Source organism: Bubalus kerabau, chromosome 17 (assembly GCF_029407905.1).
Source record: "Bubalus kerabau isolate K-KA32 ecotype Philippines breed swamp buffalo chromosome 17, PCC_UOA_SB_1v2, whole genome shotgun sequence".
NCBI lineage: Eukaryota > Metazoa > Chordata > Mammalia > Artiodactyla > Bovidae > Bubalus > Bubalus kerabau.
Genome location: NC_073640.1, coordinates 59,095,774 through 59,113,338, shown reverse-complemented (window position 1 = coordinate 59,113,338; position 17,565 = coordinate 59,095,774). Strand labels below are relative to the sequence as shown.

At 45.4% G+C, this 17,565-nt stretch overlaps 1 protein-coding gene across 1 annotated transcript in view; it reads right to left on the bottom strand.

Annotated features, from left to right (window-relative positions):
* Positions 1–7,478: 7,478 nt before the first annotated feature.
* TRPM4 (transient receptor potential cation channel subfamily M member 4) overlaps positions 7,479–17,565 on the bottom strand; it is a 43,184-nt gene continuing 33,097 nt past the window's right edge. The window contains exons 18-25 of the mRNA XM_055552795.1: positions 12,616–12,748; positions 12,261–12,435; positions 11,861–12,038; positions 9,264–9,457; positions 8,846–8,978; positions 8,563–8,635; positions 8,368–8,473; positions 7,479–8,126 (exon numbers count right to left, since the gene is read on the bottom strand). Coding sequence (XP_055408770.1) covers positions 8,122–8,126; positions 8,368–8,473; positions 8,563–8,635; positions 8,846–8,978; positions 9,264–9,457; positions 11,861–12,038; positions 12,261–12,435; positions 12,616–12,748 — 997 coding nt within the window. The 3' untranslated portion in view covers positions 7,479–8,121. The remainder of the gene's footprint in view (positions 8,127–8,367; positions 8,474–8,562; positions 8,636–8,845; positions 8,979–9,263; positions 9,458–11,860; positions 12,039–12,260; positions 12,436–12,615; positions 12,749–17,565) is intronic.

Below are 17,565 nucleotides of genomic sequence, written 5' to 3'. Positions count from 1 at the left end.
AAAGAGTTGAGTCACTTCAGATACAGTTATACAGGGGGAATTTCCTGGCAGCCCAGTGGTTAAAACTCGGAGCTTTCACTGCTGGGGTCCAGGTTCAATCCCTGGTCAGGAACTAAGATTCCACTTATTATACGATCCAGACCCCCCTATCTTAGGTATTCACTCAAAAGAGAAAAACATCTCTGATACTCAGTTTTTCTCTAGTTCAGTCTAGGTTTGCATATCAGCCCCTTGGTTTGTCTTAAGTCTTTGCTCCACTGCTGCTGCTAAGTCGCTTCAGTCGTGTCTGACTCTGTGCGACCCAATAGACGCCAGCCCACCAGGCTCTCCCATCCCTGGGATTCTCCAGGCAAGAACACTGGAGTGGGTTGCCATTTCCTTCTCCAATGCATGAAAGTAAAAAGTGAAAGTGAAGTCGCTCAGTCGTGTCCAACTTTTCGAGACCCCCATGGACTGCAGCCTACCAGGCTCCTCTGTCCATGGGATTTTCCAGGCAAGAGTACTGGGAATGGGTTGCCATTGCCTTCTCCAACAGCAGCTACCAAATCCATTCCAGTTTTTGGCTGCAGCTCTGCACAGCCTTCACAGATGTCTTCTCTAGCCCAACTTGTCCCTTTAACATAGCAGGTCCTCAGCCTTCAGTCACCAAGCACATGCCTTCATGAGTCCTCACTGCACCCTGCCCCTCCTTTTCTCTGATGACCTGCAGTCTCTTATCTGGAGTTTTCTTTTCTGTATAAAATAAACCTCTTATTCAAATGACCTGCTTGTTTAGGATTTTAGTGTCTTGCATATTCTACGGATGGCCACTCTCCCTTCCCCGTATCTGAGACTGGAGCAGATATAATTTTTTTGTTTGTTTTTATTATTTATTTGGGTTTCCCAGGTGGTGCTAGTGGTAAAGAATTCATGCACCAATTCAGGAGACATGAGAAATTGAACCCAGGGTTCGATCCCTGGGTCAGGAAGATCCCCTGGAATAGGAAATTCCAGTTTTCTTGCCTGGAAAATCCCATGGACAGAGGAGCCTGGCGGGTCCTTGGGCAGGTCATTTGCAGTTCACAGCGTTGCAAAGAGTCACACACGACTGAGCACATATTTATTTATTTAGGCCGAGCATGGTCTCATTGCAGCAGGCAGAATCTTCAGTCTTTGTTGTGACATGCGGGATCTTTAGTTGAGGCACGTGGGACCTAGTTCTCCAACCAGGGGTTGAACCCAAGCCCCCTGCACTGGGCGCTCAGAGTCTTAACCACTGGACCACCAGGGAAGTCCCCAGAGCAGATATCTCAGGGATATGGTTCTCTTGCATCACAGGCTAGTGGATGATGCAGCAGGCCCATGCACTCAGCAGCCCCTCCAGAGGACCCTAGACTAGCAGATCATGGCTATGCTGCTCAATCTTGCTTGATGGACACCCAGTCACTTACTGGCCTTGCTGGTGACCTACCATCACTAAGAGGGATATCTTTCACCTTCATAATGGTCCAGGTAAACTCTGTGGCTTCCAAAAACAGCACCAAGACAAGTGCTTTGTGGTCACCAGTGGTCATACAAAGGGGTCAGGATACCCACCACACCAAGGCTGTGCAATGGAGAAGTAAAATGGGTGCTTTGTGGGAAAATATACAAGTAGGAAAGATTCAAATATAAATTTATAGTCTTTTATAATTCCTCAAGAACACTTAGCCTCCTCTTCAATTCCAGGACATTTGGTTTCCAAAATTGATTTATGTGTGGAAATGACGTGGAGGTTATATCTCTCCATCTGATGACTCATGCTCAGATTTCTACCTTCCAGACCTGGAGTTTTCCTGTCATACAAATATTTCAACAGAAATAAATAGGGGTCTTCCAGAATATGCAAAAGTAGGAAGTTGAGAGCTACCAGGAGTAACAGGCAAATTTGGCCTTGGAATACAAAAATCAAGTCAAAGACTAACAGTTTTGCCAAGAGAATGCGCTGGTCATAGCAAACACCCTCTTCCAACAACACAAGAGAAGACTCTACACATGGACATCACCAGATGGTCAATACCGAAATCAGATTGATTATATTCTTTGCAGCCAAAGACGGAGAAACTCTATACAGTCAACAAAAACAAGACCGGGAGCTGACTGGCTCAGATCATGAACTCCTTATTGCCAGATTCAGACTTAAATTGAAGAAACTAGGGAAAACCACTAGACCATTCAGGTATGACCTAAATCAAATCCCTTGTGATTACATGGTGGAAGTGACAAATAGATTCAAGGGATTAGATCTGCTAGAGTGCCTGAAGAACTATGGATGAAGGTTCATGACTTTGTACAGGAGACAAGGATCAAGACCATCCCCGAGAAAAAGAAATGCAAAAAGGCAAAATGGTTGTCTGAGGAGGCCTTTCAAATAGCTGAGAAAAGAGAAGTGAAAGGCAAAGGAGAAAAGGAATGATATACCCATTTGAATGCAGAATTCCAAAGAGTAGCAAGGGGAGATAAGAAAGCCTTCCTTAGTGATCAATGCAAAGAAATAGAAGAAAACAATAAAATGGGAAAGACTAGAGATCTCTTCAAGAAAACTGGAGATACCAAGGGAACATTTCATGCAAAGATGGGCACAAGAAAGGACAGAAATGGTATGGACCTAACAGAAGCAGAAGAGGTTAAGAAGAGGTGGCAAGAATACATAGAAGAACTGTACAAAAAAGATCTTAATGACCCAGATAACCACGATGGTGTGATCACTGGACTAGAGCCAGACATCTTGGAGTGCGAAGTCAAGTGGGCCTTAGGAAGCATCACTACGAACAAAGTTAATGGAGGTGATGGAATTCCAGTTGAGCTATATCAAATCTTAAAAGATGCTGCTGTTAAAGTGTTGCACTCAATATGCCAGCAAATCTGGAAAACTCAGCAGTGGTCGCAAGACTGGAAAGATCAGTTTTCATTCCAATCCCAAAAGAGGCAATGCCAAAGAATGTTCAAACTACCACACAATTGTACTCATCTCACACGCTAGCGAAGTTAATGCTCAAAACTCTCCAAGCCAGGCTTCAACAGTAAGTGAACTGTGAACTTCCAGATGTTCAATCTGGATTTAGAAGAGGCAGAGGAATCAGAAATCAAATTGCCAAGATCTGCTGGATCATCGAAAAAGCAAGAGAGATCCAGAAAAACATCTATTTCTGCTTTATTGACTAAGCCAAAGCCTTTGACTTTGTGTGGATCACAACAAATTGTGGAAAATTCTTGAAGAGATGGGAATACCAGACAGCTGACCTGCCTCCTGAGAAACCTGTATGCAGGTCAAGAAGCAACAGTTAGAACCGGACATGGAACAACAGACTGGTTCCAAATCGGGAAAGGAGTATGTCAAGGCTGTATATTGTCACTCTGCTTATTTAACTGATATGCAGAGTACATCGTGAGAAATGCTGGGCTGGATGAAGCATAAGCTGGAATCAAGATTGCCGGGAGAAATATCAATAACCTCAGATATGCAGATGACACCACCCTTATGGCAGAAAGCAAAGAAGAACTAAAGAGCCTCTTGATGAAGGTGAAAAAGGAGCGTGAAAAAGCTGGCTTAAAACTCAACATTCAGAAAACTAAGATCATGGCATCCAGTCCCATCACTTCACACAGCAAATAGATGGGGAAACAATGGAAACAGTGAGACTTTATTTTTCTGGGCTCCAAAATCACTGCAGATGGTGACTACAGCCATGACATGAAAAAACGCTTGCTCCTTGGAAGAAAAGCCATGACCAACCTAGACAGCATATCAAAAAGCAGAGACATTACTTTGCCAACAAAGGTCTGTATAGTCAAAGCTATGGTTTTTCCAGTGGTCATGTATGGATGTGTAAAGAAGACTGAACACCAAAGAACTGATGCTTTTGAACTGTGGTGGTGTTGGAGAAGACTCTTGAGAGTCCCTTAGACTGCAAGATCAAACCAGTCCATCCTAAAGGAAATCAGTCCTGAATATTCATTGGAAGGACCGATGCTGAAGCTGAAACTCCAATACTTTGGCCACCTGATGTGAAGAACTGACTCATTGGAAAAGACCCTGATGCTGGGAAAGATTGAAGGTGGGAGGAGAAGGAGATGACAGAGGATGAGATGGTTGGATGGCATCACCACCTTGATGGACACAAGTTTGAGAAAACTCCAGGAGTTGGTGATGGACACAGAAGCCTGGCGTGCTGCAGTCCACGGGGTGGCATGGAGTCAGACGCGAGTGAGCGACTAAACTGAACTGGGTATACTAAACGTCTCAGAAAACTGGGAAAGAAATAGAAGCACAGAGTTAGTACAGAAATAGTAAACTACAGGAAGCAGATACCACCCCCATGGAGATGTCTCTCCATTGAGAGACAAAGGGAAGAGAATACAGTTAGTAGAACCTAAACTTTTGGAGAAGTGCTTCTGGGAGCTGAAACCCACTCTAGAAAAGGGGGCTGCCTGGATGGAGTGGGTGTGACTGAGGGCATACACGGAACTTGTCACGGGAGTGCTGGAGGGGAGACGAAAACTGGAGAAAGCAATGCTATGAGGCTGTCCTCAGGAACCAGAAGCAAATAGGAAGCAGCCCATCCCCTCTTCCTCCTCCAGTTGCCTTCTCCCTCTGCTGTTGTTCAGTCACTCAGTCATGTTTGACCCTTTGCGACCCATGGACTGCAGCACGCCAGGCTTCCCTGTCCTTCACCATTTCCCAGAGCTTGCTCAAACTCATGTCCATTGGGTCAGTGATGCCATCCAACCATCTGGTTCCCGGTCGTCCCCTTCTCCTCCTGCCTTCATTCTTTCCCAGCATCAGGGTCTTTTCTAAAGAGTCAGCTCTTCGCATCAGACAGCCAAAGAGTTGGAGTTTCAGCTTCAGCATCAGTCCTTCTAATGAATATTCAGGACTGATTTCCTTTAGGATGGACTGGTTTGATCTTGCAGTCTAAGGGACTCTCAAGAGTCTTCTCCAACACCACAGTTCAAAAGCATCAGTTCTTTGGCATTCAGTTTTCTTTATGGTCCAACTCTCACATCCATACATGACCACTGGAAAAACCATAGCTTTGACTATACAGACCTTTGTTGGCAAAGTAATGTCTCTGCTTTTTGATATGCTGTCTAGGTTGGTCATGGCTTTTCTTCCAAGGAGCAAGTGTCTTTTAATGTCATGGCTGTAGTCAACATCTGCAGTGATTTTGGAGCCCAAAAAAAATAAAGTCTCACTGTTTCCATTGTTTCCCCATCTATTTGCTGTGTGAAGTGATGGGACTGGATGCCATAGTTTTCTGAATGTTGAGTTTTAAGCCAGCTTTTTCACGCTCCTTTTTCACCTTCATCAAGAGGCTCTTTAGTTCTTCTTCAGTTTCTGGTGTCAACTGCATATCTGAGGTTATTGATATTTCTTCTGGTAATCTTGATTCCAGCTTGTGCTTCATCCAGCCCAGCATTTCTCACGATGTACTCTGCATATCAGTTAAATAAGCAGAGTGACAATATACAGCCTTGACATACTCCTTTCCCGATTTGGAACCAGTCTGTTGTTCCATGTCTGGTTCTAACTGTTGCTTCTTGACCTGCATACAGGTTTCTCAGGAGGCAGGTCAGCTGTCTGGTATTCCCATCTCTTCAAGAATTTTCCACAGTTTATTGTGATCCACACAGTCAAAGGCTTTGGCTTAGTCAATAAAGCAAAAGTAGATGTTTTTCTGGAACTCTCTTGCTTTTTTGATGATCCAGTGGATGTTGGAAATTTAATTTCTGGTTCCTCTGCCTTTTCTAAATCCAGCTTGAACATCTGGAAGTTCATGGTTCACATATTGCTGAAGCCTGGCTTAGAGAATTTTGAGCGTTTCTTTGCTGGCATGTGATATGAGTGAAATTGTGCGGTAGTTTGAACATTCTTTGGCATTGCCTTTCTTTGATCTTTCCAAGCCTGTGGCCACTGCTGAGTTTTCCAAATTTGCTGGCATATTGAGTGCAGCACTTTCACAGCATCATCTTTTAGGATTTGAAATAGCTCAGCTGAAATTCTATCACCTCCACTAGCTTTGTTCGTAGTGATGCTTCCTAAGGCCCACTTGACTTTGCACTCCAAGATGTCTGGCTCTAGTCCAGTGGTCACACCATCATGGTTATCTGGGTCATTAAGATATTTTTTGCACAGTTCTGTGTATTCTTGCCCCCTCTTCTTAATCTCTTCTGCTTCCATTAGGTCCATACCATTTCTGTCTTTATTGTGCCCATCTTTGCATGAAATGTTCCCTTGGTATCTCCAGTTTTCTTGAAGAGATCCCTAGCCTTTCCCATTCTATTGTTTTCCTCTATTTCTTTGCATTATTCACCTAGGAAGGCTTTCTTATCGCTCCTTGCTATTCTTTGGCACTCTGCATTGAAATAGGTGTATCTTTCCTTTTCTCCTTTGCCTTTCACTTCTCCCTCTAGCGCCCCCCCTTTGTGCTGTGTGCTGAGTTGCTTCAAATCTGCCTTTCTAGATACTCAGTTCTGTCATCCTGGGGCCCTGCAAGGAGCTTCCCAGGTAGCTCAGGTGGGAAAGAACTGGCCTGCAATGCAAGAGACCCTGGTTCTATTCCTGGAGAAGGGATAGGCTACCCACTTCAGTCTTTTCAGTATTCTTGGGCTTCCCCGGTGGCTCAGACAGTAAAGAATCCCCCAGCAATGCAGGAGATCTGGGTCGCAAAGAGTCCGACAAGACCGAGCGCATAAGCACATCACAGCAAGTGCTCTTTACAGCCCTATGGACTGTAACCCACCTTCTCCAGGCAATAATACTGGAGTGGGTTGCCATTCCCTTCTCTAGGGGACCATTTTCTAGCTCTGTGACTTTGTGTGAGTCACATAATTTTTATTGTGCCTCAGTTTTCCAATCTGCAAAATGGAGACATCAGCACTTACCTGATATGGTTTTCATGAGAATTCCTTGATTAGCACCCGTGAAGCACTTAAACACAATGCCAGGCACACAGCACTCTTATCAGCTGTTGTTGTTGCCACCATCGTCATTACTGATGATATTACTACTTGGGTTACTGAGAACTGACTCGGTTATCTTCCAGAGATAGCTGGCTGCCACAAAACACTTGGCAATATTTCAAAGCTACTCTGCACCCAAAGTGGCAGACAGTTGGAATTCCTCCAATTTGGAAAAAGGATGTTTTGGTTTTCATTTTTGGATGTGTGTTGTTGGTGGCTTTCTTGCTATTTTACTAATAATTGCTGTCAGTTCAGCCTTGTCATTACCAGTTTAGTTTGTTACGGGTTGTTTAGTTAAATGGCATGTATAATGATGCATATTTGCCTCAATTCCAGGCGTGCGTGGCCTGCAATTTTCCACTAATTAGACTTTTTAAAGACACATATGCAGTTATCTACTCAAATTTGCATCATCTGTTCCCCTATTGCCAAAGCAGATGTACACAGTGCCCACCCACCCCTCCTCCAGGAAATAATTTGCGTTTTATCTCCAAGTTCTTTTTGCACTGGTAGGCAGGAATGGGTGTTGGGGGGTACAGATGGATGGGGTTCTTGTCCCACTGAAGTGAGAGTCATCAAGCAGTGCAGACAAGAGGTGCTGGGCCTGAGTCAGACAGGAGTAGTGGGGCTGAGAGGAAGAAACAGCCCCAGTGAGACCTGAAATGCAGTAGGAGCAAATGGACCAAGGACCCCACACACACCCCCGCTTCAGCTGCCATCCCCAAAGGATCCAGCCACCCACCAATCCCCAAAGAATCCAGCATTCAGACCCTGCTCCTCTCAAATGGCTTTATTTCCCCAGTGTGGGGAGCTGTGATTGGACTCTGGTCCCTGTGCCACAAGGACCTGGTAGCCTTCTCCAGTCCAGCAGGCTGTGATACAGTCCTCAGAGAGGGAACGCCTGGGCTCCAGAGGCTCATCCTCCCAGAGTAGGGCTGGTTCTGGGAGGAGCCAGGCCTGCCGTGGTTTGCATGGATGACACTCCCTGAGTGACCCTGACAGCATCCAAGTGGTAGTCCACGGGCATCCGGTTCAACTCAAAGACAAAGTCGCCAGGTGCAGGAGTCAAGGACATGCTAGGCCTTACTCTGGGAGCAAAGCTCCCTCTGGCAGCTACTCCTTGACGTCCACCAGCAGGGCTCAGTCTGGGGGAAGAAAGGAGAGAAAAGAAGCGATGGGCATAGGGAGGAGGGCATAAAAAATAGGAGACTGAAAAAAAGAAAGATGCACAAAAAGCCCAAAGGAGACCAAGAATGAACCAGGGGCAAAGGAAGGCCAGTGAAAGAGAGAAACACTGAGATATAGGAAGAGACCCAGAAAGCAAGGACACAGACGTAGGTGGTGACAGACGCCAGACATACACACAAGTAGACGGTAAACACTGACCTTTGGGCCCAGGTGGGATTGGGGGGGGTGGTCCCCCTGGGGGAAGCAATGCAGAACGGCTCAGGGCCTCAGCTACCCAGCCCAGGACGCGGGTACAGTGCTGGACCTGGGTAGCAGCGGAAGACATCAGGGCACCTGACTGGAGTCTGCCCCTCACCCTAGCCGTCCTCCTCCAGCCTGGCCCGGAGCCCTCACCTCCAGTTCCAGCCCTTTCAGACGCTGCTCGTACTCGCGGATCTGTCTCAGCTGCTTCAGTGCTGTGTCTACCCTGGGGATCCAGGGTTTTAGGTGGGTGCCAGCAGCCTACCAGCCCCACCCACCTTGAAAGACCCGCCCCCCGCAGCTCTGCTTTCCTCCCTAGCGTTCCAGGACGCTGCCCCCGTAGGCCTCCCCTCTAGCCTGGGCTTTTGTAGGAAGTAAATCACGAGATCGATACCGGAGGACAGAAGCCCCGCCCAGAGCCAGGCCCCGCCCTCACTTCTGCGACGTGCGCTTCAGACGTTCAGAGTTGCTCTCCCGTTTGTCCCGAGCACGCGCCAGCAAGAAATTCTCCTTTTGCACTGACTCCCACGTCAACAGCCTCCGCTCCGCTTCCTTCGAGAGGTAGACCCCTGGACAGTGGGGCCAGAACAGAGTCAAAGGGACTGCCCATCCTCGGGCCATGCCCGCTCCTAGACCCAGCTTCCCCACCCAAAACCTCGAGCTTCAGTGATCTCCCAGACTGCACCTCCTCAGCGTTTTTGGTCTTCCACTAATACCCCACGCCCAGGCCCTTGACAGACTAAGCCCTGCCCACTAGTGCTCCTAAGCATCCTCCTCCTGCATATACATGCTCTTGTTTCTCTCCAGGTTCCGCCCCCTGAGTTTCTCTCTTTTGGATCAAGCCGGGCTCTCACGAAAATGCTCGAAGTCTGGGGATGGTGGCAAGCGCGCCCGGCGCCTGCGAAATCGATGGATGAGGGAGCGCACGTGCGATATGAAAATAAGAGGCGGGGCCAGTGCGGGCCGAGAGTGAAATTCCCGGATGAGGCTGTAGCGCTGCGCCTTCCAGTAGAGGTCGCTGTTGCCCTGCACTTTGCCGAAGGTATGGCTGTAGGGACCAGAGATCAAGAGTCAACTAGAGGTAGAGGCGCCCCTTGGAAAAGCGGATCAAGATTACCTGTCAGGCAATATCTGTTTGAAACCCAAGGCAGAAGGCAGATGTCAGGATTAATAAAGTCAGAGGCATTTGGTAGCTGGGTTAGGAGGCTCCAGAGTCGGATGTCAGAGATGAAGTTGGGAAAGCTAACACGAATTAGGTAGAGATTGGAGTCAGGTTCACAAGTCAGCCTGGACACAAGTAACTAAAATAAAAAATGAAAATGGGGACATTACTATCAACATTATAGAATCCTACTAAAAACCATTATGTATGTGCTAAGTCGCTTCAGTTGTGTCCAGCTCTTTGCGACCCTGTGTGTAGCCTACCAGGCTCCTCTGTCCATGGGATTCTCCAGGCAAGGATACTGGAGTGGGTTGCCATTTCCTTCTCCAGGGGATCTTTCCCAACTAGAGATGGGACCAGTGTCTCTTAGGTCTCCTGCATTGGCAGGCACATTCTTTACCACTGGCACCACCCGAGAAGCCAAAAACCATTATAAGAGAATGCTATTTATAATTGTATGCCAACAAATTAGACAACCTAGATGAAATGGAAGAATTACTAGAAACACACAAATTACCTCAACTGACTCAAGAAGAAATAGACAATCTCAAAAGACCTATAACAAGTAAAGAGATTGACTCACTAATCAGAAATGTCCCAACAAAATAAGCCCAGGACCAGATGGCTTGACTGGTGACTTTTACCAAACTTTTAAAAGAGAATTAACACCAGTCTTTCTCAAACTCTTCCAAAACATTGAAGAGGAGAGAACACTTCCCAACTCATTCTGTGAGGCCAGCACTACCATGATGAAATCAAGGTGAAAGTGAAAGCGAACTCACTCAGTCGTGTCCTACTCTTTGCGACCCCATGGACTATAGCCTACCAGGCTCCTCCGTCCACGGGATTTTCCAGGCAAGAATACTGGAGTGGGTTGCCATTTCCTTCTCCAGGGGATCTTCCCGACCCAGGGATCGAACCTGGGTCCCCACATTGTAGGCAGGTGCTTTACCATCTGAGCCACCAGGGAAATTAAAGTCAGATAAAAATATCACGATTATAGACCAATAGCCTTTATGAATATACATGAAAAAATCCTCAACAAAATACTAGAAAACTAATTCAACCACATATTAAAAGGATTATAAGTGGGATGTGTGCATGCTAAGTTGCTTCAGTCGTGTCCGACTCTTTGCAACACTATGGACTGTCGCCTGCCAGGCTCCTCTGTCCATGGGATTCTCCAGTCAATAATACTAGTCAATAGGAAAATGCAAATCAAAACGAAAATGAAATAACAAGTTCATGCCCACTAGGATGTCTATAACCTCTTAATAAGGAAAGCACCTATTAGTAAGGATGTGGAAAAGCTAAACACAGAATTAACACATGACCCAGCATTTTATTCTAGAAATAAAATCAAAAGAAATAAAAACAGAGACTCAAACAGATATGTAAACACCAATGTTATTGCAGCATTATCCCCAATAGCCAAAAGATGGAACAACCCAAGTCTCATTAGATGAATGGATCAACTAAAGGCCTTTTATCAGTACATCAGTATTGTTCAGCCATAAAAAAGAATGGAGTAGTGGTCCATGAAAACATTATGCCAGACACAAAAGAACAAATACTGTATGACTCTACTTACCTCCAAGAGGCAGAGTCATAGAGACAGAAAGTAAAGTGGAGGTTACCAGAGACTGGAGGGGAGGGGAAAATGAGAAGTTATCCCTTGCTTAATGGTTACACACTCTGTTTGGAGTGATGAAAATGTTCAGGAAATCGTGGTGGTGGCTGTATAACGTTATAAATGTAATTAATGTCACTGCATTGTACACTTTAAAATGGAGAAGGTGGCAGTTTTTATGTTATATGTATATAGCCATAATTTAAAAAATTTTAATCTTCAGCCTGGACTCAGAGAGCGGATCAGATTCCAAAGTCCAGGTCAAGAGCACACTCTGGCTGGATTTGGGAACAAGCCAGCATTAGATTTTAATCAGAGTTCAGAGACTAAAACTAGAATTACTTAGACTGGGATCAAAAATTATGCTGGGGTCAAGGGTTAAGCTGGGATCAAGAGTCACTCTGGGGTCAAGGGTCATGCCTGAGGCCAGATCATCAGAGAGCAGTAGTGAAGTCGCTCAGTTGTGTCCAACTGTTTGGGACCCCATGGACTGTAGCCTGCCAGGTTTCTCCATCCATGGGATTTTCCAGGCAAGAATACTGGAGTGGATTGCCATTTTCTTCTCTTGGGAATCTTCCCAACCCAGAGATCAAAGACGGGTCTCCCGCATTGCAGGCAGACTCTTTACAGTCTGAGCCACCAGGGAAGTAGGGACTCACCTGAACATCGCAATGAGCAGATTGAGCAGCAGGATGTTGGCCACCAGCAGGAAGACAACAAGGAGGAGCACCACCAGCCAGTTGGCATAAAGCGAGACGCATTTGCCAGAGAGGGTCCCTTCGGGGTGCCCCCATGAGCCCTGCCCCAGTGAACAGTTGCCGTGCTCCATGAGGGCCACTGTGAAGGGAGACAGTTAGCGATGGAGCCAGAGGGACAGGGACCTAAGGAAGACAGAAATCCAGAGGGTGGAGGAGAGCAAAGACCCGGGGAGAGGGAGACAGAATCCCAGAAAGAGAGGGGGACAGAGACGCAAAGAAGAAGAGGGAAGGGTCAGAGACCCAGAGATAGGGGAGGTGGAGGGGGCCTCACTTGGATGTCAGGTCCTCTCATCCTCCTTACCGTCCATCTCCCCCTGAGGGATCTGCCCAAAGATCTGCAGGTAGGGCCGGTAGAAGACGCGGCGCAGGATATTCGGGAGGCTACGGTCCTGGGGCCTAAGGAGCCCCTCAGTGGCCACCCCGTAGGCAACCAGCCACACGCCGAGGAAGAAGAGGAAGAAGAACACATCCTTCACCTGCAGAAGAGGAAGATGAGACCAAGCCTGGCCCCGCCCTTCCCTACTCTAGCCCCGTCCCAGTACCCTAAGCCCCTCCTCCTCACCAGACGCTCAATTACAGCGAATCCGTGACAGCTTATTGGCCCCGCCCCTTTCATCCTCAGGCCCCGCCCACACCGGCGCGACCCCACCCCTCACCATCTTGCTCACGATGACGATCTTGGGCCCCAGCTGTTTGTTGACTGTGAAGATGTGCAGCAGCCTCAGCGTGAAGATCATGAAGTCAAGGCAGAGGACAGTGCGGCCCAGGTCATACAGGCCCGGGGTCAGCCTGGGTATGGGGAGACGCTGCAGACGTCACTCAAGGGTTACAGGGTGCAAAGAAAGCCCCGAGTCTTCCCAACACCAGACTGAAGGCGAGGATGTGGCCTCTCCAGGGCCAGAACTGGGACATTCCCCACTCCAGTTCACCTGGGGTTTATTTACTCAAAATTTGGCACCGTGAGACTGCCAAGCAGGGCTTCGCAGGGCGCTGGTACCCATTAAATAATGGCTGTATGAAAAACGGCCTTAGCAAAAAGCTGGGAGGGAGGTCCCTATAACATCAAGTTGGGAAAACTGCAGGTATATTTGCCCAACCTATAAATGGCAAAATATGGAGCCTTCCAGCAAACCAGTAAGCAGAAGACAATGAACCTAACAGGAAAATGGATAAAGGATAAGGACACACAATTCACAGAAGAAGGTCAAACAGTGAATAATGTTAGCAATCCCTAAGGGGAAAATGAAAATTATATCCCTATTTTGCATCATCGTGTACTTCAACTTTGAAGGAATTAAAAACCTAAAGTTAAAGGTAAGACATCAAATCTTAATAAGAAAATATAGAAGAATTTCTTCATGAACTTGAAATAAGATAACTGTCATTAAGAAAAAGAGTCCTATATACAAGACACAAAATCATGGCAAAAGAAAATACTGAAAAGCTAACTACTTTGAAATATAAAACTTATGCATACTACGAGATAACATAAATATGATGGACAGAGATAGGCAAAATTTTCTGCCAAAAAATGTGTAGCCTAAATTTGATCCTGAGGGAGTACTAGACAAACTCCAATGGAGGCAAATTCTACAAAATAACTAGTCTGGACTGATTGTAAAAGTTAAAGATGGACTGTAAACCTGTCCCAGATTAGAGACAATTAAGGAGACGAGACAACCAAAGACCACATGGAACCCTGGATTGGCTCCTGACCCAGAAAAAGGACATCTGTGGACAACTGATGAAATTTAAATAAAATCTCCCGGTTTTGATAATGTAAGATGTTAACATTTGGGGGATCTGCATGAATGGTGTATGGGAATTCTTTGTGCTGTTTCTGCAACATTTTTTATAAGTCTAAGGGTTTTTCAAAATGAAAAGTTAAAGAATAAAAAATGTTTAAAGAACATATGAAAGTGAAAAGACAAGTTTCAGACTGTGAGATGATATTTAGAACAAAACCACCAAGGACTGGGATCCAGAGTATAAGAAGAGCTGCTGCTGCTGCAAAGTCGCTTCAGTCGTGTCCGACTCTGTTGACCCCATAGATGGCAGCCCACCAGGATCCCCCGTCCCTGGGATTCTCCAGGCAAGAACACTGGAGTGGGGTGCCATTTCCTTCTCCAATGCATGAAAGTGAAAAGTGAAAGTGAAGTCATTCAGTCGTGTCCGACTCTTAGCAACCCCATGGACTGCAGCCTACCAGGCTCCTCCGTCCATGGGCTTTTCCAGGCAAGAGTACTGGAGTGGGGTGCCATTGCCTTCTCCAATAAGAAGAGCACCTACCAAAAAATATATACATGCATGAGATCAGTTCAGTTCAGTTCAGTCGCTCAGTTGTGTCCGACTCTTTGTGACCCCATGAATCGCAGCACGCCAGGCCTCCCTGTCTATCACCAACTCCCGGAGTTCACTCAGACTCACGTGATGCCATCCAGCCATCTTATCCTCTGTCGTCCCCTTCTCCTCCTGCCCCCAATCCCTCCCAGCATCAGAGTCTTTTCCAATGAGTCAACTCTTCGCATAGGTGGCCAAAGTACTGGAGTTTCAGCTTTAGCATCATTCCTTCCAATGAACACCCAGGACTGATCTCCTTTAGGATGGACTGGTTGGATCTCCTTGTAGTCCAAGGGACTCTCAAGAGTCTTCTCCAACACCACAATTCAAAAGCATCAATTCTTTGGCGCTCAGCTGTCTTCACAGTCCAACTCTCACATCCATACATGACCACAGGAAAAACCATAGCCTTGACTAGATGAACCTTTGTTGGCAAAGTAATGTCTCTGCTTTTCAATATGCTATCTAGGTTGGTCATAACTTTCCTTCCAAGGAGTAAGCGTCTTTTAATTTAATGGCTGCAGTCACCATCTGCAGTGATTTTGGAGCCCAAAAAAATAAAGTCTGACACTGTTCCCACTGTTTCCCCATCTATTTCCCATGAAGTGATGGGACCAGATGCCATGATCTTCGTTTTCTGAATGTTGAGCTTTAAGCCAACTTTTTCACTCTCCACTTTCACTTTCATCAAGAGGCTCTTCAGTTCCTCTTCACTTTCTGCCATAAGGGTGGTGTCATCTGCATATCTGAGATTATTGATATTTCTCCCGGCAATCTTGATTCCAGCTTGTGCTTCTTCCAGCCCAGTGTTTCTCATGATGTACTCTGCATATAAGTTAAATAAGCAGGGTGACAATATACAGCCTTGATGAACTCCTTTTCCTATTTGGAACCAGTCTGTTGTTCCATGTCCAGTTCTAACTGCTGCTTCCTGACCTGCATACAGGTTTCTCAAGAGGCAGGTCAGGTGGTCTGGTATTCCCATCTCTTTCAGAATTTTCCACAGTTTATTGTGATCCACACAGTCAAAGGCTTTGGCATAGTCAATAAAGCAGAAATAGATGTTTTTCTGGAACTCCCTTGCTTTTTCCATGATCCAGCAGATGTTAGCAATTTGATCTCTGGTTCCTCTGCCTTTTCTAAAACCAGCTTGAACATCAGGAAGTTCACGGTTCACGTATTGCTGAAGCCTGGCTTGGAGAATTTTGAGCATTACTTTACTAGCATGTGAGATGAGTGCAATTGTGCGGTAGTTTGAGCATTCTTTGGCATTGCCTTTCTTTGGGATCGGAATGAAAACTGACCTTTTCCAGTCCTGTGGCCACTGCTGAATTTTCCAAATTTGCTGGCATATTGAGTGCAGCACTTTCACAGCATCATCTTTCAGGATTTGAAATAGCTCAACTGGAATTCCATCACCTCCACTAGCTTTGTTCGTAGTGATGCTTTCTAAGGCCCACTTGACTTCACATTCCAGGATGTCTGGCTCTAGATGAGTGATCACACCATCGTGATTATCTTGGTCGTGAAGATCTTTTTTGTACAGTTCTTCTGTGTATTCTTGCCACCTCTTCTTAATATTTACTGCTTCTGTTAGGTCCATACCATTTCTGTCCTTTATCGAGCCCATCTTTGCATGAAATGTTCCCTTGGAATCTCTAATTTTCTTGAAGAGATCACTAGTCTTTCCCATTCTGTTGTTTTCCTCTATTTCTTTGCATTGATTGCTGAGGAAGGCTTTCTTATCTCTTCTTGCTATTCTTTGGAACTCTGCATTCAGATACTTACATCTTTCCTTTTCTCCTTTGCTTTTCACTTCTCTTCTTTTCACAGCTATTTGTAAGGCCTCCTCAGACAGCCATTTTGCTTTTTTGCATTTCTTTTCCATGGGGATGGTCTTGATCCCTGTCTCCTGTACAATGTCACGAACCTCATTCCATAGTTCATCAGGCACTCTATCTATCAGATCTAGGCCCTTAAATCTATTTCTCACTTCCACTGTATAATCAATACGAGATCAGTGTACACAATAAATTAACTGGGACAGAGAATATGAAAAGACAGGTGACAAAATACGTGTGCCATTAGATATGAAAGGTGCCCAACTTACCCAACTAGGAGTCTTGGATGCATAAATTAAAACAAGGAGAGGTCCTTTTTGCCCATCAGATCGGCAAAACATGTAAAGGTTAAATGGAGAGCTACAGACTCTCAGATTGAAAATATCAGGTATCATCAAGCATGTCCTCAAGGGGGCAGTGTCTTACCCAGATGGTGGGTGTGTAGCTGAAAGAAGCTATTTTTCCAAGGAAAGCAATGAACCTCAAAAATACACATGCCCTTTGACTCACAAAGTGTACATCCAGGATGTAAACTTTTATAACTTTGGAATAATAAAAAATTAGAAACAACTGAAATGTCCATCCAGAAGGGACTGGCAAAATAAAACGGTTCATGCATTCAGTTCTGGAGAATGCTGGAAATTTGTCCTGTGTAAACTGAGATTTTTGGTCTTTTTTTCCCCCCATGCAATAATTCTTCCCCCATCTAGAAAATGATGAGCTTGACAACAATATCTAAAATATCAGTGGTATTCCTGAAGAACGTTAGCACATGGCCTTAGTCCTTTCCTCTCAGAAGATACTTGATACAAAATATGAGGAATAAACAGAAGCACAATATTCTATAAAACTTTCTTATCTTGCTGTTTGAAAAAATTATTCATTTCAAGTGACTTTGTACCATTTTTAACACAGCACAGAGGAACCATGCCTCTCAATGTGTCAGAATATTTAAAAGAATAGAGGGTCATCGCTGTCAACTGTCCAAATTATGAAAGGGGGCGTCAGGATCCTTCATCCCCTATAAATAGTCACTAGGTTGTGACCACAAAGTTCTTTGCTGTCTTCAAAAGCAGCGGTGTTCTAACAGCTAATACTTTATTTTTAAAAAATATATCATCAGAGTACTGGACTCAGAGCAGCTAATATCTGATTAAAACTTCATGTTATCTCAAGTAGAAAATGAAAGACACTTTAGAGAGAAATATTTGGTCTGATTCTCTCTCTTGAAGTTCAGAATCTTTGTCCCACTGCCTCATGAAAAGAATTCATTCATTCATTAAATCTGGCAAGGAGAAGTCTTTCCTGGCTGCTTTAGCTGGCAATGACTGGCTAAAGCCCCTTCTTCAGGAATCAGATGCAGCATTTTCAAAGAATAAGGAATATTTGCAAATACTAACATGGAAAGAATGTCAGGGACATATT